The sequence below is a fragment of the Scyliorhinus torazame genome, chromosome 10 (genome assembly GCF_047496885.1).
Source record: "Scyliorhinus torazame isolate Kashiwa2021f chromosome 10, sScyTor2.1, whole genome shotgun sequence".
In the NCBI taxonomy this organism is placed as follows: domain Eukaryota; kingdom Metazoa; phylum Chordata; class Chondrichthyes; order Carcharhiniformes; family Scyliorhinidae; genus Scyliorhinus; species Scyliorhinus torazame.
Genome location: NC_092716.1, coordinates 234,126,358 through 234,149,475, shown reverse-complemented (window position 1 = coordinate 234,149,475; position 23,118 = coordinate 234,126,358). Strand labels below are relative to the sequence as shown.

General features: G+C 44.9%; 1 protein-coding gene across 1 annotated transcript; it reads left to right on the top strand.

Annotated features, from left to right (window-relative positions):
* The first annotated feature begins 16 nt into the window (after positions 1-16).
* Positions 17-19,364, top strand: kbtbd4 (kelch repeat and BTB (POZ) domain containing 4). The gene is made up of 4 exons (XM_072466594.1): positions 17-434; positions 6,180-6,806; positions 8,429-8,535; positions 16,470-19,364. Exons 1-4 carry the CDS (start codon positions 122-124, stop codon positions 17,325-17,327), a joined length of 1,905 nt encoding a protein of 634 aa, XP_072322695.1. The 5' UTR covers positions 17-121; the 3' UTR covers positions 17,328-19,364.
* Positions 19,365-23,118: the final 3,754 nt, after the last annotated feature.

The following is a 23,118-nucleotide window of genomic DNA, read 5'->3' as shown; positions in this document are numbered from 1 at the left end:
TGTCCGCCCCCCATCCCCTTCCCTCCCCGGTGTCCGCCCCCCATCCCCTTCCCTTCCCGATGTCCGCCCCCCCATCCCCTTCCCTTCCCGATGTCCGCCCCCCCATCCCCTTCCCTTCCCGATGTCCGCCCCCCCATCCCCTTCCCTTCCCGATGTCCGCCCCCCCATCCCCTTCCCTTCCCGATGTCCGCCCCCCATCCCCTTCCCTTCCTGGTGTCCGCCCCCCATCCCCTTCCCTTCCCGGTGTCCGCCCCCCATCCCCTTCCCGGTGTCCGCCCCCCATCCCCTTCCCTTCCCGATGTCCGCCCCCCGTCCCCTTCCCTTCCCGATGTCCGCCCCCCGTCCCCTTCTCTTCCCGATGTCCGCCCCCCGTCCCCTTCCCTTCCCGGTGTCCGCCCCTGTCTCCTCCCGCGGTGTCGGGCTGCGGTTTGAAGGTGAGCTGTGGCGTGTTCGAGGGGAGGTCGCTCCGGGTTTGGACGATGAGAATCTCCCCCAGTTGTTGCGGGGTTTCCTCCCTCAGCCGGAGCATCGCGCCTTTAGTTTTAACTCCGGGATCGAATCGCTTTACTGTTCCAGCCCCTCCTCTGGCTCGAAAAGAGCTGAAGTTAAAATCTGATATTTTAATAAGGGCGGAAAGAGAAGGTTCAAATATTTAAAGGCGCTGGTGACGGCGCCGCTGCTGCTCTCCCCGAAAAGGTTTACCACAAACCCAGTGGTGGTGGCAACCTTAAGGGTCTGGGGGCAATGGAGGCGACATAGGGGGGTGACGGGGGCCTCGGTGTGGTCCCTGATCAGGAACAACCATAGGTTTGTCCCAGGAAAGATGGACGGAGGGTTCCAGAGCTGGCAACGGGCAGGTATATTAGAAGTCTGAGAGATTTGTTCATAGATGGGACGTTTGCGAGCCTGGGAGCGCTGGAGGAAAAATATGAGTTGCCCCCGGGGAACAATTTTAGATACATGCAAGTGAGGGTGTTTACGAGGCAACAGGTGAGGGAATTTCCGCTGCTCCCAGGGTATCCAAGATAGAGTGATTTCCGGGGTATGGGTCGGGGAGGGCAAAGTGTCCGAAATATATCAGGAGATGAGAGACGAGGGGGAGACGGTGGTAGAGGAGCTGAAGGGAAAATGGGAAGAAGAGCTGGGAGAGGAGATTGAGGAGGGTCTGTGAGCTGATGCCCTAAGTAGGGTAAATTCCTCGTCTTCGTGTGCCAGGCCTAGCCTGATACAATTTAAGGTTCTACACAGAGCACATATGACAGGAGCAAGACGGAGCAGGTTCTTTGGAGTGGAGGACAGGTGTGGGAAGTGCTTGGGAAGCCCGGCGAACCACACACACATGTTCTGGTCGTGTCCGGCACTGGAGGGGAGTGGCAAAGGTGGTGAAGGTCCGGGTCAAGCCAGGCTGGGGGTTAGCTATATTTGGGGTAGCGGAAGAGCCGGGAGTGCAGGAGGCGAAAGAGGCCGATATTCTGGCCTTTGCGTCCCTGATAGCCCGGCGAAGGATCCTACTTATGTGGAAGGAAGCGAAACCCCCCCCCGGAGTGGGGGCCTGGATAAACGATATGGCAGGGTTCATAAAACTAGAACGAATGAAATTTGCGCTGAGAGGATCGGCTCAGGGGTCCTCCAGGCGGTGGCAACCGTTCCTTGACTATCTCGCGGAACGTTAAGGAAAAATAGATCGTCAGCAGCAGCAGCCCGGGGGGGGGGGGGGGGGGGGGAGCACAATTTTTTGTTACTTTGTTAGTTCACTATTTTATTTAAATAATGTTATTTATCAGTTATTGTACTATTTTTATGTTGATTTGTAAAGTGGAAAAATTCTGTTTGAAAACTTTATTAAAATATATATTTTTTTAAAAAGAGAAGGTTCAAATATTGAAAACCCGAGGAAAGAGCAGAAAGTATTCCACAGAACAGTGAAACACTCAGTCGGTCAGTCAGAGATAGAGAGTCGAGGTTCCAGATCTGTCGTCCAGGCAGAAAAACAAGATTGGACAGATTAATAACAGAACCATGAACATCTGCCGTCAAAACACAGAGAAAACAAAATAAACCCAGGAAAGAGAATGTGGGCAGAGATCACAATTTAAACCAGGCGATATCGAATAGTGACAAGACAGATGCAAAGATGAGTTTCTCCACGCATTAGAGGATGATAAATGTTGGGAATTCTCTGTCCCAGAGGGAAAGGCTGAATTATTGAGTATGTTCTAGACAGAAATCGCTAGATTTCTACATATTAAAGATATCAAGGCGATGGTGGAGGGCGGTGAGGAATGGTATTGAGGTAGAAGATCAGCTGTGATCTAATTGAATGCTGGAGCAGACGCAAGGGGCTGAATGGCCTCCTTCTGTTTCTATTTCTATTTCTAATGTTCCTAATCTGAAATCATTAAATTCAATGTTGGTACAAGGTCAGATTTCCATCTATGATCTTCCACTAGGGAACTTTCATAGTGAATGCAGTCAATGTTGAAACCAGAAGATGGTGAAGTTTCTAACTGAAAGATGAGGTGCTCTTCCTCAAGCTTCCATTCAGCTCTATTAGAAACATATGGGTGGTCAAAGATACCCCTCCCCTCGGTGGCAGCAAGGTGGAAAATTAAAATGTGAAGCGAGCAAAAGCTCGGAGTCACCGTCACAGATTGAGCGGAGGTGTTATGCAAAGTAGTCTCCCCAGTGTAGAGGAGACCACATTGTGAGCAGTGAATACAGTAGACTAAATTGAAAGAAGTACAAGTACTTTGCTTGGAAGGAGTGTCTTGAGGCCTGGGACAGTGAGGGATGGAGGGGTTAAAGGGACAAGTAGTACAGCTATGATTGCCTGGGAAGGTACATGGGAAGGGATGATTGAGGAGTGGGCCAGCGTGTCACTGAAGGAATGGTACCTTTAGGGGCATAGAAGCGAAGGCGTATTTGGTTGTGGCACCATGCTAGAAATGGCAGAGAAATATGGAGGCTGTTGGGGTGGATGGTGAGGACAAAGGGGAGCCTATCATGGATCTGAGAGGAAAGGCAATCGCAGTAATATGACTCAACTGAGAACAAATATTGATTTTTAAAACGCTAACTTTTCACCACAAAATAATTAATTCTTATCTTAACCTATTGGAAAATATGAAAGATTTACAGAGCCATGGGTATTGACAGGTTTCAGGGGATTGACAGGCTGTCCAACTTGACAAATTTAGAAGTCCGCATAAAATAAATAATTGTTCAACTTTGGCACCATAATGTATGTGACACCCAGGGTGCTGTCGACCTCTATGACTCTATAACAAAACTACATGTTGAAGGGGCTGATTGTTTTCATATCACCCCTAAAAGATTGAAATGCAAAGTTTCAGTTCTTTTTTAACTGTCATCATGAAGTGATCATGTGATCAAGATTCTTTAAATTACTATTTTCCCACTATTCTGCGTAACAAGATTACCTGTTATCTGCCGTTCAATTTGATGTCCTTTTATTTAATGTCAAATTTGCCTGAAGTTCATCCTATTTATCAAATTATCCTTTCCTTTTAAAATCTCAGTGTGTTTGGTGAATCAAAACACTGCTGCTCCTAGAAATCGGAAGTAGAAACACAAAATGCTGCCGATATTCAGCTGTTCAGGCAGCATCTGTGGAGAGAAATACAAAGTTAACGTTTCATCAGAACTGGAAAAAAGTTATAGATCTAAAAATGCAAATGCAAAGGCAGAGAAGGAGGCAAAGGAAGGAAAGAACAGAGAGGTGTGTGATTGGATGGAAAACAGGAGTGATGAAATGGCAGAAGGGATGATGGTGCAAGACCTAGGGAGATGGTCATGGGAAGAAACAAATGAGTAAACAGCAAGAGCAGAATCATCAACAGCTGTTTGAAAAACCGGGGCAGTGACTAGCTTCTGAAATTGTTGTGGTTGCCAAATTTGGGGTGGCACAGTGGTCAGCACTGCTGACTCACTGCGCCTGGGACCCGGGTTCAGTTCCGACCTCGGGTGACTGTGTGGAGTTTGCACATTCTCCCTGTGCCTACGTGGGTTTCCTCCGGGTGCTCCCGTTTCCTCCCACAGTCCAAAGATGTGCAGGTTAGGTGGATTGGCCATGATAAATTGCCCCATAGAGTGAGGTTGCAAGAATTGGGTGGGGTATCGGGCCGCAGTAGGGTGGTCTTTCGAAGGACCGGTGCAGACTTGATGGGCCGAATGGCCTCCCTCGGCACTGTAGGGATTCTCTGATTCTAAGTGCAATGTGTGATGGGAGAGGGTGATTGAGGAGTGGACGAGAGTATCACAGAGGGAACAGTCCATTCTAAAGGTTGAAAAGGGAGGGAATAATGAGTTTGATGGTGGCTTCATATTGGAGGTGGCAGTAATAGCAGAGGTTGATTTGTCGAATTTGAAGGCTGGTGGGATGGAAGGGGAACCTTATGGTTCTGAGAGGGAGAGAAAAGGGTGAAATGGGGTGGATAGGGTTGAGAGTCCTGTCAGCCACAGTGTGGAGGGAATCCTCGGTCAAGGAAAACGAAAGACGTTGGAAGTACTGGTATGGATATTGATATTGTGAGAACAAATGCAACAGGGACGGAGAAACTGGGAGAATAGAATTGAGTCCTCACAGGAAGCAGTGTGTGAGGAAGAGTAGTCGAGGTAGCTATGGGAGTCAGTGGGATTATAATTAATATTTTACACAGCCTATTTCCAGAAATGGAAACAGAAAAATTGTGAAAGGGAAGTGTTGGAGAGGGACCATGTGAAGGTGAGGGAAGGGTGGAAATTGGAAGTAAAGTTAATGAACATTTCCAGGTCAGGCCAAGAGCAGAGTCATCGATGTGCCAGGAAAAGAGATAAGGGAGGGAACCTGAGTAGGACTGGAACAAGGAATCTTCCACAAGAGGACTCCGAGGTTCACATACCAACATCTTTTATTTGGAGGAAGGGCATGGAGTTGAAGGAGAAGTTGGTCAGATTGAGAACAAGCTCAGCCAGGAGGAGGAGGATAATGGTGGATGGGAATTGATTGAGACTCTGAGGAAGTAACGGCAAGCTCTCTGACTGCCCTCGCGAGGGATGGAGGTGTAGAGGGATTGGAGATTCAAACCGAAGAAGAGGCTGTTCGGATGGGGAAACTAGAAGATGTTGAAGTATGACGTGGGGTATCAGAAGAGTCACAGTGTAGGTGGGAAGAGACTGGACAAAGGGAGAAGTCAAGATAGGAGGAAATGTGTTCAGTTGTGCAGGAACAGGCTGACATTTTAGATGTACCGGGCAGCCCTATTTATGGATCGTGTGAGGGAGCTAGAAATGGGCTGCGTGGGTTTGGGGAACTGGGAGGCTGAAGACTGGAGAGAAGATCTCGATAGGAGATGAGGTCAGTGATAGGATGCAAAAGATTGGCTTGATGTTAAATGTGAGGTTATAGTCCAGGACGATGTGTCACTGAGTTGAAATGCATCCTTCCTAAGGTTGGGGTAATATCTCAAACAGCAGCAGCAGCTTGGGTCCTGAGCAAACCAGAGTGCTGTGAATTCAGATAAAGGTGAGTTAAGATGAGTGAGCAGAGGAGAAAAATTGAGATAGCTGATGTCACACCGGCAGTTCCCAATGTAAAGATCTAGAGATAGTAAGAGGCCAGAGGGAGGGGTCCAGGTGGAGGGAGACTTCTGAAAATAGGAGGTACGCTGCGGAGTGAAGAGATGGAGTCAGAGGAAAGCAGGAGCATTCCCAGGAATCCAAGAGTTGTTGAAGCTTGTGATCCCTGACACCTAAAAGGAAGAAATGTTTTTTGATAAAGCACTAAGTGATACCTTGGCTGAAATGATGCTGCAGACATCCAGCTTTGAGATTGAGATAGTCACTGCTGCTGAAGAGAGAGGCTGAGGGATAGTATGAGTGCCATTGTTACATGTGTTCCTGCTGTCTAATTCCACTATGATTATCTGAAATGTTTGTCCACAGATTTAATCCCGGTTGTAAGTATTTACATCCAGGCAAGGCATTGCAGCTTTGTATTTTTGGCGACGTGCAATAGTCATGATTTTATTTTATCTTTTGACAGGTGCATATTGGGAAAAGGGATTACTAACTTTACGTGTGTACTGATCCAGTAAGATGGTGAAGTTTCTCAATATATAATAAAAATACAAAGAAGATTGAAAGTTACATAACCTTTCAAAATGAAATTGTTCCCTTAGGTCCTGGTTTTACCAATCGTGAAATGGAGCCAAGTGGTGAAGCAGGAGGTGCCACCATTGCAGGTACAACAGACGAGAGTTACTTCATGAGCTATACCTTCACAGACAGATTCCATTCTGCACGGGTTGCTAAGAGTATTATGGATCTGTGCCTTGAAGACAGGCTGTTTGCCGACGTTACCATCTCTGTGGAAGGGAAAGAATTTCAGCTCCATCGGCTTGTGCTCTCTGCTCAGAGCTGTTTCTTCCGTTCCATGTTCACCTCGAATTTGAAGGAGGCTCATAATAATGTTATAGAACTGAAAGATGTGAATGCGAGTGTTTTCCAGCTCCTCGTGGAGTATATTTACCGGGGCACTGTCAAATTGAGAGTGGAAGATCTCCAGGAGACGTATGAGGTGGCAGACATGTACCAGTTGACCTCACTTTTTGAAGAATGCTCTCGGTTCCTGGCTCGGACAGTTGACATCAGGAACTGTTTACAGGTCATGTGGTTAGCAGATCAGCACAGTGACCAGAAACTTTACACAGCAGCAAAACAATGTGCAAAAACTCACCTGTCACAGCTTCACAAGACAGAAGATTTTGTGAAACTACCTGTCAGATTGTTCACCGACATCATTAAAGGTATGCATTTTTTTCCGCTTGATTTTACTTGCAGGAGCCGAGCTGAAACCTTTTTAATTCTTTCCGTCAGGGGAACCTCTGGAAAGATCATTGCAAATGAAAAGCAAGACACTGTGGACGCTGGAAATGTGAAATAAAAACTGCAAATGCTGGAAATACTCAGCAGGTTAGGCAGCATCTGTGGAGAGGGAAACAGAGTTAATGTTTCAGATGAAATGTCGTCGACCTGAAACATTAACTCTGTTTCTTTCTCCACAGATGCTGCCTGGCCTGCTGAGTATTTACTGCATTTTCTGTTAGTGTTAGTCAATTGTACAAGGTCCCTTTGTAGTATCCAAGCTCTCAGCCAAGATAACGTTTGCTTTGGAGGGAACATTCTTTGCCTTGACAGATAATTGTATAGACTTTCTCAAAGAAGAAACAATCTTTGTTACATTAAGAAATGTTGGCCTGATTTTTATGTTCGGGGTGAACCCTGAGCCAGTGCGCAGGAGCGGACGTGTAGCCCATTCATATTATTTCTAGAAGCTTCCCCACCTCCCCACCAGTCCTTCCTATAACTGATATTTTGAATTGGTGATTATTTTATTGCACTGTTTTAGATTAATTTCTCAACAAGAGAATGCGCCTACTTGGTAAGAGATTAATCAACATTAATTTAATGAAGTAATCAGTTCTAAATGGTGGTTAAAGAGGTCATTCACATGAAGACGAGCCATAACCTTTTTTCCTTGGACTTAGACCAGCAACGGGGTGCACAAATGAGACAATGAAGATGATTTACTTTTCCATCAGATTATGGCAAGTGGTGGGCAGGAAAACTGGAAGTAGACCCACTGGATTTTAATAGTCAGGCCTCATCCGCATTGAATAGGCAAGCTGCCAGCCTGAATCACACTGCTTCTAGGTGGCAGTGATTATAGGCCAGTGGTAGTACCCTGAAATAGAGAGCTGCAAACATCAGTGGGATTAATGCACTTAATGCTCAAAACTCTGAAAGTAAGGAAGAAAAAATGAGTACGAGACCTGCTTCAAGTATTCTCTTACTGCAGCTAATGATTCCCTACTGAAAGCAGTCACTGCCTGATATGCTGCCCATGGTTAAGTTTGTAGACTGAGGGGGTAGCGGTGATACCCCGATTGACATGAAATGATGTGGAGGTCTTAACCTAAATCAATACCCACACAAATGTTGGAAAGAGCAAACTTCCTTTGTTGTTTGTACTTTTTACACACACAAACTGGGTAGTGAGGAGACTTGTGGTGCGTCCCTGCCTTTGAGCCAAAAGCTCCAGATTCGAGTCCCACCCAGGACCTGGTGGTCAAAGATTTGTGCATTCGTAACGTGATCAAACAGATTGATTGTCAACCTGCAAATCCTTCCAACACACCCCAATGGCAGGTGGTAACAGCGGGAGAGATTCCTGGCCAGCCAATAGATTGGAGTCTCTACCATCACTATTCATAGCTCCAGACGCCAACGCGCATGTAAAAGTGTGTCGACAGGACCCAAAGTGAACTGTAACATACTGCTGCCAAATAGGCAAAAATCAGCACAGTCTGGATTGTACAAAAATGATGCTAGGGAACTAAAAATAATCTTTTCTCTCATGATATTGTAGATGGTGTTCCCAGCTCTCAGAAACCTGTCAAAGCCATAGAAACTTGGATAGACCATGACAAGGAAGAGCGAGCACAATACTCTGAGAACCTAACATCCAGTTTAAAGGTACGTTACCTCAAAATTAGCCAGTGTACATGTTCCACCAATACATCCTCTGAAACTAAAGTGCCCTGTGGGTGTGAAATGGAAGAGTTTTGTAGAGTTTTAGCTGTTATCCCGAAAGAAAATGCAAATTTTATTCCAAATTGTTCCAAACATTGAGAATCATTAATCAGATGATTTAAGTTATGGTGATGAATGTTGGGTCAGTATAATTGCAGAGTTCTGAATAATACAACATTCCCCATTGGATAAATCATATTTTGAGCTTCAGATCATCGTGGCAGGAATTCCTCTGGGAAGCGTTCTCAGCCCAACTATCTCCCACTGCTTCAAGTGATCCTTCCATCCATCATAAAGATCGGGACTGTTTGCGAAAAATTGCGCAGTGTTCAGTCTCTGCAGCAACCTGTCCAATAATAGAACTGCCCCTGAAAGCTTCTAGAATATGATGAGAAAAGGAACTAAGCTTGTGTCTTCTAGCTGTGGTGGCCAAGACGTAGCCTGCAATATATTCATCATACAACATCCCTAAAACAGATAATTTTGTCATTTATCTTGGGGCTTTGCTGTGTATAAATTGGCTGCCGTGTTTCCTACATTACAGTGACTAGATACCAAAAAGTACTTAATTTGCTGCAATGTGCTTTTTGACATCGTGAGGTTGTGTAAGACACTACACAAATGCCAATTATCCACAACTGATGGGGAAGATAGGAGAATAAAGCATTCCTCTGGTAAAAAAATCAGAAAGAGGGAACATAATCTTAATATTCAAACCAAGCCAGCTGGAGTACAAAAATACTCTTCCCATGTAAATTTTTGGGAGAATGTAGAGCACATTGGCTTTTCACCTTAACATTCATTGCAGTGTTAATGTAAGCCTACTTGTGACAATAAAGATTATTATAGAAATTCACTAAGGCAAAGACACCTGTGATGCTTAAAAGTGAGAGGTAAAAAGATAATTGAGCAGATATTTGATCGACAAAGTTTACGATTTCAGGATCCACAGATTCCTGAGATAGGCAATTGAGTATTTGTAAGTAATTATAAGGTAGTTTATTGAAGAGATAACCGTTTAGATGTAATGCATTAACTAAATAGACAAGTAAAATATAAACCCATGACAGTGGAGAGGCTGAATGGTTGGTGTGTGTTCTCCATAGCTTGTGATAACATCATTCTGCTCTCAGAAGATGAACAAATGGATACTGCAGATTTCTGAAACCCAAAATAATAATTATACTTATTAGTGTCACAAGTAGGCTTACATTAACTGCAGTGAAGTTACTGTGAAAATCCCCTAGTCGCCACACTCCGCGCTTGTTCGGGTACACGGAGGGAGAATTCAGAATGTCCAATTCACCTAACAGCACGTCTTTCGGGAATTGTGAGAGGAAACCGGAGCACCCGGAGGAAACCCACACAGACATGGGGAGAACATGTGGGCTCCGCACAGACAGTGACCAAAGCCGGGAATCAAACCCGGGTCCCTGGCACTGTGAAGCAACAGTGCTAACCACTGTGCTGCCGTGCCGCCCTTGAGTTTCAGACACTCTCAGTCTTTCACTGTCTGCCAAAGGCAATCTTCATCTCTAACTCTGTTCTTTTCCTCCTCGACCTGGCTGGGATGTTGGGGAACTATTTATCTTCTTCCAACGTACGTATCCTTATGAGCACCCGTTGGAAATACCCTATTTGTGGGGGCTAGTAAATCACCCAATGTCATTCAATCTGTTCAAACCATTCTGACCAATGGCAACAGAAGGAGTACCCAAGATGCCAGCGTGGTCACTTCCCCCGTCCACCTTCACCCTGGCTTGAGGTCAGTTTTTATTTGCTAAAGGCAGTGCACATGGCACCAGGAGACTTCCTGTTATTGGTTCAGAAATATTTGTAGAGTCTAGTGACTGCAATGCGGGGAGCACAATCTGTGTGGCCTTTATCTCTATCTTGTCTTGGTCCCTGACTAAGGATTGTTCATGTTTTATTCAGAGAAAGAGACGGAGAGAGATAATTGAATACTGTGCCTCATAGTTCCATGAGCAGTCTATACAATTCAAAATAAAACCCCAATTTCTTAACGATCCCGATTTCTTACAAGGTTTATGGGGGACAGGCCAGGAAGTGGTGATTGGGCTACAGTCAGATCAGCCATGTTCTTACTGAATTGTCGGAGCAGGTTGGAAGAGCTGCATGATCATCTCCTACCCCAAATTCATATGATCATAGCAGGGTCTAGGTAATACCAGGGCAGCCAAGTGGCAGGTAACATGTATGTCACATAAGTGCAAGAAATGACTATTTTGAACAACAGTGATCAACACTTGCTTCACAGCACCAGGGATGCAGGTTCAATTCCCAGCTTGGTCACTGTCTGTGGAGTCTGCACCTTCTTCCTGTGTCTGAGTGGGTTTCCTCCGGGTGCTCTGTGGACTTCCTCCCACAAGTCCTGAAAGATGTGCTTGTTAGGTGAATTGGACAGTCTGAATTCTCCCTCAGTGTACCTAAACAGGCGCCGGAATGTGGCGACGAGGGGATTTTTCACAGTAACTTCATTGCAGTGTAAATGTAAGCCTACTTGTGACACTAATAAAGATTCTTATTATGAATGCCCAACCATTTACCCTTGGCCTTCAAGATCACAACCATTGCCAATATCCTCTGAGGGGGATCACCGCTGATTGTTGTTTAAAAAAAAAAACTCTGGTTCACTAATTTTCTTCCAACGTAGGGCTGGGCCGTTGGAAGGAAATCTGCCACCCTTTCCTAGTCTGGCCTAATGGTGACTCTAGATGCACAGCAATGTGGTTAACTCTTAACCACCCCTCTGAAATAGCCTTGCAAGTTGCTCAGTTCAAGGGCAATTGGAGATGGGCAACAATCCCATGAAAGAATACGTGAAATAGTAATTCACTGAAGTTATTTTGACAACACCTCCCTCTCTACCACTGAGAACAAGAACACTCTTCCCTCCAAATCCTCCTCCATGTCATAAACCAAAATATTTTGCTGATCCAACATCGGTCCTGCGTCAACACCCTAGAATTCTTTATCCAATATCATTTTGGGAGGACCCTCACCATCAGGATAAGACTCACCACTTCAAGGCAAGTGTGATGGGCAATAAATTCAACCTCGCCCATGTTGCTTATATCTTGAGAATACTTTTTTGAAATCACACTTTTTTAAAAATATGTTTATTAAAAAATTTCCATTATAAACAAAATCATACAACACAAAGTTACACAATAAAAGAACAAGACTATCAAGCAAAAGTGCTATTAGCTTAACCCTCAAAAATTAAACAAAGCCCCTAACAGCTGAAAGTGACCCCAGAGAAAATTCCACTCATCCTCGCTTTAGTCAGATGTGTCCTGTGCACCACCTTGAATTGGATCAGACTTAGCCAAGCACATGAAGATGTGGATTCGACCTTGTGAAAGGCCTCACCATCCAGAATGGGGCCCAATTCACCCTCCCATTTCATCCTTGCCTCACTCAACGGAGCGAACTCTCCTGAGAGGATATGGCCATATATGTCCGAAATAAACACCCCATCAGACCCGGCCAAAGATAAAATTATTTTCAACAGGGAAGAGGGTGGTGGCAAGGGAAAGGAGGGAAAAGCTTTGTGTGGAAAATCGCGAATCTGAAAGTATCTGAAAAAACTGGAACCAGAGGATTGGAATTTCTTTGCCAACTCCAAACCTCAGCAACCCTTTCCCCTCCAATGACCTAAACGTTGACTCCAAACCCGCTGGCAGGAAAAGGTGGTTGTTGCAGATGGGGGCTAGCAAAGGCAGGGAACAGAGCTTAAAATGCTGTCTGAACTGCTTCCAAATTCTCAGGGTGGACACTACAACTGGATTCGGGGTACCTTTACTGGAGTGAAAGGTAATGATGCAGTAACTGTTGTACCAAGGCTAGAAACAGTGCAGGAACTTGCTTCCATTTGTCCCCATGTGGGACCCAGATCACTCAACCACAACAATATCTTCTGAATATTGGCTGTCCAATAATAAAACAAATTGGGCAGATCTCTTTGGAGCAAACCCCCACAGATCCTTGGAGTCTTACCGCCCAAATAAAGGAGGGCATTAATTTATTGACTTTGACAAAAAAGGACTTGGTGAGAAAATGGGGAGGCATTGAAAAATAAATAAAAAATCTTGGGAGTACGTTCATTTTAATATCCTGAACCCTGCCTGCCAAGGACATGGGGGGTTATCCTACATCTAAGTCTGGGGCCACACGGATCCCCAGATAATAAAAGTTAGTCTTGGCAAGGCGAAACGGTAGCGCCTCCAGTAGGCTCTCCTCCCTGGGGGTTGACCGTGAAACATTCACTCTTATCCAAGTTCACATGCACCCAGAGAAGGAGTCAAAACTCCTCAGCAGCTTCATTAACCCCTCCATAGAGGGTACTGGGCCTGGAATAGCGAGAAGTACGTCCTCCGTGTAAAGGGACACCGAAGCTCCACCCCTCTCCAATATATCCTTCTCCACTTAATAGAGGACCTCAGCACTATAGCAAGCGGTTCTATTGCCAAAGTAAACAGGAGCGAAGACAGTGGATACCTCTGTCTTGTCTTCCTAGTCAACGGGAAGTAGCCAGAGTTCAGAGCATCCATATAATCATTAGTATTGGGGGCCCTCTGCAGGCATCTAATCCAGGAGATAAACTTGTGTCCAAATCCAAACTACCCAGCAATCTCAAACAGATATTCCCGCTGCACTCTATCAAATGCCTTTCGGTATCCGGGCAAACAAGCACCAAGGACGGGAAAATGACAACGTTTAGCAAGCAACGTGTATTGGCCAACAATTGACCACCCTTAACAAGCCTGTCCGATCCTCCGAGATCACCTCTGGAGGCAGGGCTCCTGCCGCACTTTGGCGAGTAACTTAACATCTGCATTTAAGCATGAGATATGTTGATACGACCCACATTCTGTTGGGTCTTTGTTTTTCTTGAGAATCAAGGAGATAGAAGCCTGTGTGAGGGTAGAGGGCAACAAACCCCAGGATAAGAAATCATTAAATATATCCAGAATTAAAGGCTCTGCAAATCTCATATAAAATTCAATGGGGAGCCATCCGAGCCAAGGGCTTTACCAATCTGCATCAACCTAATGCATTTCTTGATTTCCTCCGGCTCCAATGGGGATTCCAAGTCCTCGCTCCTCTGCCCCTCCACAGCTGGGATGGATAAGCTGCCCAAAAGTCAGTTATGACCGATCCCTCAGCCGGAGGTTCTGATCTATAGAGACCCCGATAGAACGATTCAAAAGCCGCATTAACCCTGAGTTGGGGCAGAAACCAAGCTGCCGCTCAAGTTATGTACCTGTATGATCTCCCGGGAAGCTGCCAGTCGCTTCAGCTGGTAAGCTAAGAGGTGCCAGGCCTTCTCCTCGTATTCATAAAACATATCCCTCGAGTGTTGCAGCTGGCCCACTGCTCTGTCTATTGACAATAGCTCAAATTGAGTCTGGAGCTTATTCCTACTTGCCAACAACTCCGGGTGGGGGCGAGTAAGTACTGGTGGTCCACCCCAAGGATGGAGTCCACCAGCCTCTGCTGCTCTGCCCTCGCTGTCTTCACCACTTGCACATTATAGGAGATAATCTCCTCCCTGAGGACTACCTTCAGGGCTTCCCATAGCATAGAAGGTGAGATTGACTCACTTTTATTAAATTTTATATATTCCCAATGGCAGTGGAAATGCTTTTATAACATTTCTTGTCTGCTAATGTGTCCAGCCTCCATGGCGGACGCTGGGAGGGACCTGATTCCAGTGCCAAGTCCACAAAGTGCAGGGCATAGTCTGAATCTCAATCGCTGAGTACTCAGCGGCCACCACAGAAGGGAGGAGAGACCCAATATACCTCCAAAAAATTGATCTGCGAGTATACCTGATGCACATGTGAGAAAAGTGAAAAATCTTTGGCACCTGGGTGCCCCCCCCCCCCCCCCCCCCCCCCCCCCCCTCATCTATTCCATGAAAAACAACATTTTGGCCACCCCTGATTGAGTCAGAGATTTGGACTTCGTACAGACTAGGATTCAGGACACAATTAAGTCCCCACCCAAAATAAGTTGATACAAATCCATCAGAATAATTAATAAAATTTGCATCATCCCAGTTTGGAATAGGTATTAACCGGAGTTCCCGCCAGAGAGCCACAGACAATAACGTGCCTGCCATTGAGCTCGGCCAAGACCTACGCAGCAGAAAACTGAACCCTTTTATTAATTAATATTGCCGCACCCCTGGCCCTACCATCGAAGCCCTAACATCCCACCAGCTCCATCCGCAGCCTTGTCTGGTCCCTGATTCACAAATGAGTCCATTGCAAAAACACCACTTCGGAATTTAAACGCTTTCGGTGAGCAAATACTTTCAACCTTTTCACTGGGCCATTCAACATCCTGACATTCTGGGTGACCAAACGAATTGGGGGTCTCCTACCTCCCCTCAATCCGCAATCAGCTATTTCCACCAAGAGAGATTGCCCAACAGATTCACAAAAGGTACGTCAACCAGGCCCACCCAAGATGGCTGCCAAACCAAATCACAAAGACAAATTGAAGGCACCGTTAGCAAACTACCCTCACCCTCTTGTCCTCGCCCTCAGATGCTACCACACCCAAATACGCATACAAATAGAAGCAAGGCATACACAAACTAAAACCTACTTCGAACAAACCTACCCCCAAACAAAACAGGAACTCTAAGCTCATTATCTAAACCACAGTTTTAAAATTTTCAGGCTATAACATTGTGTTTCCCCTCGGCATTTATCTCTTTTTACCAAGTTCACTGATGGAAAAATAATTAAGGATCATGGTCTGAGTATATCATGGAGCACTGAAGCTTGAACGACCATAATTATAGCAAAGCTGAAGCAGGAGGAGGCCCAAAACATCTCTGACAATAGACCTTCATTGAGTGGAGTGTATCATCTGGATAAGCGATGAGACCAGCATAGCTGCCAAACCCAGAAGTTAGATGCAGCTCCCCTAAAAGGTTTAATCATGATCAGATGCAACCTGGACATTGACAGCAGTGATTTAATGATGGGCTGCTTTATTGCAACACCACAATAACCATTGTCATTGTACTGTTCACAGTTTAACATATTAAAATCCTGATCAGGACCAAAGAAAATCCAAGAGTTTGAAAATAAATGTATCCACTATTCATTCCTGCTTGGTGTTAAATTTTAATATTTGAAATATATTTTATTAACTAACCAAAACAGAAATTGTAGATAATTCACGGATTTTGGAGAAACCTCATTCAATTATTGTTTAGAGGGGACGGTAAAGTTGTTTTGCTGCTTCAGTTGCGGATATAGTGGTTTGTACAGAAAATTATCAAAAGAACATAGAACATACAGTGCAGAAGGAGGCCATTCGGCCCATCAAGTCTGCACTGACCCACTTAAGCCCGGACTTTCACCCTATCCCCGTAACCCAATAACCCCTCCTAACCTTTTTGGTCACTAAGGGCAATTTATCATGGCCAATCCACCTAACCTGCACGTCTTTGGACTGTGGGAGGAAACCGGAGCACCCGGAGGAAACCCACACAGACACGGGGAGAACGTGCAGACACCGCATAGACAATGACCCAGCGGGGAATCGAACCTAGGATCCTGGCGCTGTGAAGCCACAGTGCTATCCACTGGTGCTGCCTGAAAAGAAGGGAGACATTTTTGGTTTACGCTCAACTCACGATAGAAACTGCTTCCAATGATGCAGAGGAAAGTCGTAGCGAGCACTTAAGTCATCTTGTCTAAAGATAGTCTGTTTGAGTGCTCCCGATAATGTCACAGCTCTGTAGCTTATTGTATTCACTTCAGGATTATCATCTAAAGGAACACTGCCATCGTTTTTCATCTGGTGTTTCATTTATTTTGTGTTCCAAACAGGAAATTGGTGAGATTGTTCATATTTATCTGATTGGAAAGGAAGATACACGGACCCACTCGTTGGCAGTTTCTTTGCATTGTGATGACGATGCTATCAGTGTCAGCGGACAAAATCGATTGCGTCAGCAGATCACGGCAGCATGCAAACATGGCAGTGACCTGTATGTGGTGGGTGGCCCCATCCCACGGCGAATGTGGAAGTGCAACATGGGGACAATGGACTGGGAACAGTGTGCATCATTGCCAAGAGATCGCCTTCAGCACACACTGGTATCAGTGCCAAGTGAGGATGCCATTTATTCACTGGGTGGGAAAACCCTGCAGGATACACTTTCCAACGCTGTCATTTATTATGTGGTCTGTAATAATATGTGGGTTGAAACCAATCAGCTGGACACTGCGGTATCTTGTGCTGCTGGTGTTAACCTGAACGGAACGATTTACCTTCTGGGTGGGGAGGAGAATGACCTGGATTTCTTTACCAAACCATCGCGCCTCATCCAGTGTTATGACACACACTCCAGAACATGCCAGTTAAAGTCGTACCTCCTCCCCTTTGCAGGCCGTATGCACGCTGCTATTCACAAGGACCTGATTTTTATTGTCGCTGAGGGCGATTCTTTGGTCTGTTACAATCCATTGCTTGACAGCTTCACCAGACTTCGCTTCCCAGAGGTTTGGAGTCGTGTACCATCTCTCTGGAAGATTGCGAGTTGCAATGGGTGTATCTATGTTTTCAGAGATAAATGTAAAAAGGGTGATGCTAATACACTGAAACTGAACCCAGCCACATCTGTGGTCTCAGTATTAAGTGGAATTGAAATCCTACTGATCAATTGGCAATTTGTTTTGGCATGATTTTAAATTAATCCTGAAATTAAACTCAGAGGACAGTTTTGCACTGTGAACGTTTGTAAAGGTTCATTGTCACAATTTAATTCACTGTCAATTCCTAGTTGTATCATCTATTTGGTTGAAAGTCAACAGTGGTTATATTACATACATCAGAACAGTGAGATTTAACTATATATTTAGTTAATTGGACATGGCAATTTTTTTTTAAAAATACTGTAGTTGAGAACAAAACTAAAGTTCAGTGGTGTCTCAAATCTGGCTGCTCAAAACCCAGAGTTGGCTGAAAAGTGGACGTTTATAGAATGTACCATGCATCCGTTTTAATTGCGTAAAATAAAAAAAGATTTCCTGCATCACTCGCCTAGGCACTGCATTGGCGCTGCCTTGGTGCAGTGTGGCATCTGACTAGCCATTCCCTTTGCCGCTTGAATGCTGGTCTATTCTGCACTCCGAGCAGCTGCTGACCCCACCCGACCTGGCCTGGTGCTCGTGACCCAAACTCTTCAACCCGAAATCCGGCAACATCTTATATTCGGCATGGTCTCAGTCATGTGGTTGCCAGTTTTAAGTCGCTGTACCTGCACTTGTGTTTTGATTTAATATGACATGAATTGAGCTAAACACAATTTGATAAACACTGTCTCATGTCAGCCTATTTGATATCAAAATTGAGACAGAAGGGGAAGAATTTTTAAAAAAAGAGAAGCTTACATAATTCTACCTATGTTATGTCCAAAAATGTTTTCAGTAAAGTAGGCAGCAACATTACTTTTCTTGTAAAATTATGATCTCAGTTCCTTTTATGAAATAATAGAGTAACCACAAAGAAATTATGTACTTGTACAATAGATGCTTTAACAAATGTATTATTGTTTTAAATGTAATCAGGGAAAGTTTCCTCTGTGCCCCTGCATATGTATAATAAACTCGTTCTTAGTAAATAGTTTTCCAGTTTTATTATATGTAGTATAGAGGAAATATTCCATTGTTTCATTGAGGTTTATTGCATTGTGGAACATTGCAGTGGTATATTAGTACATTATGGTATTGACTAATTGTCTGCTAGTTTACATCTGTAAGACACACAGTCAATCGGCTAGATTTAACAAGATGGTGCAGGTATGCAGTTCCCGCAACCCCCCAACGAAAAAGCCATTGGGGGGGGGGGGGGGGGGGGGGGGGTGGTTTGTGGCGTTCGTTAAATCCAGGGGGGAGGGAAACCTGATTTAATAGTTAAGGAGGAATCCCACCACTAGCCCACAAGGAGAGACTGTCGGATTGGGCACCTGTCTTGGCCTCTCCTGTGTAAGTAAGCCCGGATACCAGCTTTTAGTGTAACTCAACCAATTTAAAATAAATTTCATGTTATATTTATTGTGATAAGCTAACAAAGTCAAAATGCCATTTAGTACTAACACTTGAAATCAGAAGCCATTTTGTATTCTGTATTTTATAATCACTCGCATGTATTAATTGTTATTACATAATTAGGAACCAGCCAGAAACTGCTAATTGACCAATGTAGCTCAATCAAGTAGTTATGTTAAAGCTGGATTTAAGACCGTATAATTTTAAATACCATTTTGATATGTCTGCTTTGGATGAGTATCAATCCGATATGTTGTGCTCAGCTCAGCAAACGGCATGACCAAATGGACAATCGACAACTGTGTGAAATCAGATAACATTAAGACAGTGCAAAATAAATATTGTCCTTTAAAGAGATGATGGTACGTAAGTTGTCAAACTCCAATTAAAACAAACCAAAATTTAAATTGACCAATTATGAAACTTCACAGACATGCTCTGAGATGAGGTATTGATAGTTTAGGGGCTAAACGTAAAAGCTTTGAAGACACCTTTACCAGCTAGTCAGGTACTGGATGCTCCCGAGGCAGAATTTGAAAGGATTGCTGTCAATGAAGGAGCAGGATGATAACCTTACTTTTCAGCGATCTGATAACTTGTTTGAAGCTGTAAAGTCTATTTTGTGTTGAGTATACTTTTTCCTTTTTAAAATAAAATTTCTCTTTTAATTTACTACTCGAGAGTCCATCTTGCCTTATGGCTATGTCTTGTTTGAAGCAAATGATTTATTGTATTTTGTTGAGTTTAGGTTGAGTCAGACAATTGCAGAATTAAGGGTTAAGATAAATTGAAAAAATCTATACATATTAAAAAACTACACATGACACTGGTTGAATCCCGATGGTGGTGGTGGCATTAATTGGTCACTTTAGGAACTCAACGAGCCAAAAGGTGAGGAGTCTGCCAAAAATCACCCCTGCCATTGGTAAAACCGCAGTGGGGGAAGATGTGGGTGGGCCATTGGAGCTAATCATTCCACCCACAACCCCAACTTCAAACCCATCAATGGGGGAACATTAAATTCAAGACTTGAGTTTCCAGTTTCTACCAGGGACTTCTCAAGAAAGAAGAGAAAATCCCAAGACTCTTCACTTAGTGATATTAACAGAAGCGAGTAACCTCCCTCCCCTCTGACCACTAGGAGCGCACAGCAAGATAAAGAAAACAAGAAGTAGCAAAAGAAATTGGACGAAGAGAGATGCTATATGTGAATGTTGCTAAATTTACAGGGATGGAAATTCTCAACTCGTGATTTTGGTAGTTTCAATAAGTTCTCCCTATGTCCTGGTCAATATTCATCCCTCAGTGAACATTGGGGGAAAAAATTTTTTTTATTTACTTTATCACATTGAATTACTCTTGTTTTGTGCAAATTGGCAGCAAATAAAGTTACTGTGAGAAGCCCCTAGTCATCACATTCCGGCGCCTGTTCGGGTACACTGAGGAAGAATTCAAAATGTCCAAATTACCTAACAGCACATCTTTCGGGACTTGTGGGAGGAAACCCGTTCAGACACGGGGAGAACGTGCAGACTCCACAGACAGCGACCCAAGCCGGGAATCGAACCTGGGACCCTGGCGCTGTGAAGCGTCAGTGCTAACCACAGTGCTATCTTGCCGCCCATATAAATTGGAAGGCACTGAAACAAAAATAAAAACCTTGGGAGGACATTCATATTTACCGACTGAACCCTACCCCCGCCAAGGTCAGCGGGCGGTTTTCCCACACCCCCAGGTCAGCCTTCACCGTATTGACCAGATCACCAAAATTTAATTTATGGAGCGCGGTCCAGTCGTAGGCCACCCAGGATCAGAAGTTCATCACATATAGGAGCAGAATTAGGCCATTCGGCCCAGCGAATCTGCTCTGCCATTCCATCATGGCTGATGTGTTCCTCATCTGCTAGCTACAAAGCTACAGACCAAGAGCTGGATTGTGAAATCAGCCAGAGCATCTCCTCCCTAGAACACATGACCTAGGAGCGGGAGTAGGCAATTTAGCCTCCCGAGACCAACACCCTCAATGTGATCATGGCTGATCCCATTCTGGCCTCAACTCCTGTCCTACCCGTTCTCCATACCCCTTCAATCAATTAAAATATGTTTAACTCCTCAAATTTACTAACTGTCCCTACATCCACTGCACTCTGGGGTAGCGAATTCCACAGATTCACAACCCTTTGGGAGAAGTAGTTTCTCCTCAAATCTGTTTTAGATTTGTTACCTCTTATTCTAAGATTATGACCTCTCGTTTTAGAATGCCCCACAAGAGGAAGCATCTGCTCCATGTCTACTTTATCCATACCATTTATCATCTTGTGTATCTCGATTTGATCTCCCCTCATTCTTCTAAACTCTGGAGAGTATAGGCCTAAACTGTTCAATCTCTCCTCATATGACAAACCCTCATCTCGGCAATCAATCTAGTGAACCTTGTAGCCATCTGGGATGGCCACTTTGCAAAGATTGCAGAGAAAATGGACAATACTGAGAAAACAAGCAGGTTCAGGGTTTGTCTGTTGATTGGAGCTGCAGCTCCCAGACAAGACCAAAACTGTAGGCCCATTTAGCATACTAATGGCCCATCTCCGGGAACAAGAGTAACATTTGAGTAACCGATACTAAGGCAGACACCCCGGCGCCAGAGGAGACCAGAACAAAACAGGCCAACGGCCACCTAGGACATGCCCAGCCATCAGGGCACCCACCCCTTTATTGGATGAAATCGATAGGAACGATCGAGAAACGGCCCAATTGATTGGGGCCAAGTTCAAGGCCCGCCCAAAAGCACGCAAAGCCCCTTTGGGTATAAGAAGGAGCCCCCAAGAGAGAATCGTTCACTTGGACACGGCTATCACCGAGGAGAGACCTGTCCAACAGCTGCACCTGAACAAGTAAGTTCAAGGTCAACGCACGCTACCAGACAGACGACCTTAGCTGTTCCCCTTCACCACTTCGACCCCAGCAGCCTCAGAACCGAACAACGGCCATTGTTCCTCTGACTGAGTGGGCGCCCGAAGCTAAGTATAGGCTTTAGCAGTAGTGATAGCTTAGGCTGTAGTATTTGTGCATTAGTATATTTAACTGTGTGTGTAAATAAATAAGCATTTGACTTTGAACTAACTAACTGGTGTATCGAGTCTTTGATCAGTATTCAGTTTGAACCTTGTAGCGGTATCGAAAGATGCCTGGCGACTCTAGAGCAAACATAATTAGAATTAAGGAAGGCGACCATATTGACCGCCATATTCAGAGCCAACGAAAGAGCCAAACATTTAGCAACAACCTCCTCTGAACTGCCTCCAATGCCACTACATCTTTCCTCAAATAAGGGGACCAAACCAGTGCACAATACTCCAGGTGCGGTCTTACCAATGCCTTGTATTGTTGCAACAACACTGCCTCACCTTTAAACTCAATTCCTTTTGCTATAAATGCCAACATTCCATTTGCTTTCCTTATTATCTGCTGCACCTGCATGCTCGTTTTCTGCGACTCATGCACAAGGACACCCAGATAACGGAAGCTGGACCTGGCCTGGTGAAAGGTTAACCTTCCCAGATCAGCTCCCCTCCCTGGGAGATTCACCGGAAAGCATTGGCTTTTGCCCAAATTCAGTTTGTACTCCAAGGTGCCAAGCCTCCTCTGCACTGGCAAAAGGGTACGTCACATAGACAACAAATCGTATGCATACAATGATGCCCTATGCTTCGTTCCCCCCACCCATCTCTATTCCCCTCCACTTCGTAGATTTGCTAAGGCAAACAATAGTGGGGACAGCAGACACCCCTGCCTTGTGCCTCTCATCATGTGGAAACACTTTGAACTCAAAGCATTCATTTGAAACTTTTGCGGTGGGGCCCTATATAAGAGCTTGATCCAAGCTATAAATCTAAGCCCAAAGCCAAATTTTCCCAGGATTTCAAACAAATAACCGCACTCCACCCTATCAAACGCCTTTTCCGCAGCTAATTAAATAATCACCACCAGCTCGGGCTAGAGAGGGGGACCAAACAACATTTAAGTAGTCGCCAAACATTGGCCGCCAACAGCCTACCCTTAACAAACCCTGCCTGCTCCTCCGATAGAACACCTGGTAGGCAGGGCTCCAGGCGCATGGCCAGGACATTCACCAACTTCGCATCTGCATTCAGCAACGAAATAAGGCGACCCGACCCACTCTGCCGGATACGTGTCTTTCTTTAAGATCAAGGAGATTGACGTTGCGCCAATGTAGCCGGCAATGTCACCCGAGACATCGAATCCAGAAACATCTCTAACAGCAATGGGGGCTAACTGTTCCGCTGACGCTTTATAAAATTCAATCGGGAATCCGTCCAGCCCCGGTACCTTACCTGACTGCATCAGACCCATGCATTTCATCACATACTCTAAGGTCAACAGGTACTCCAGTTCGTTCCTTCTC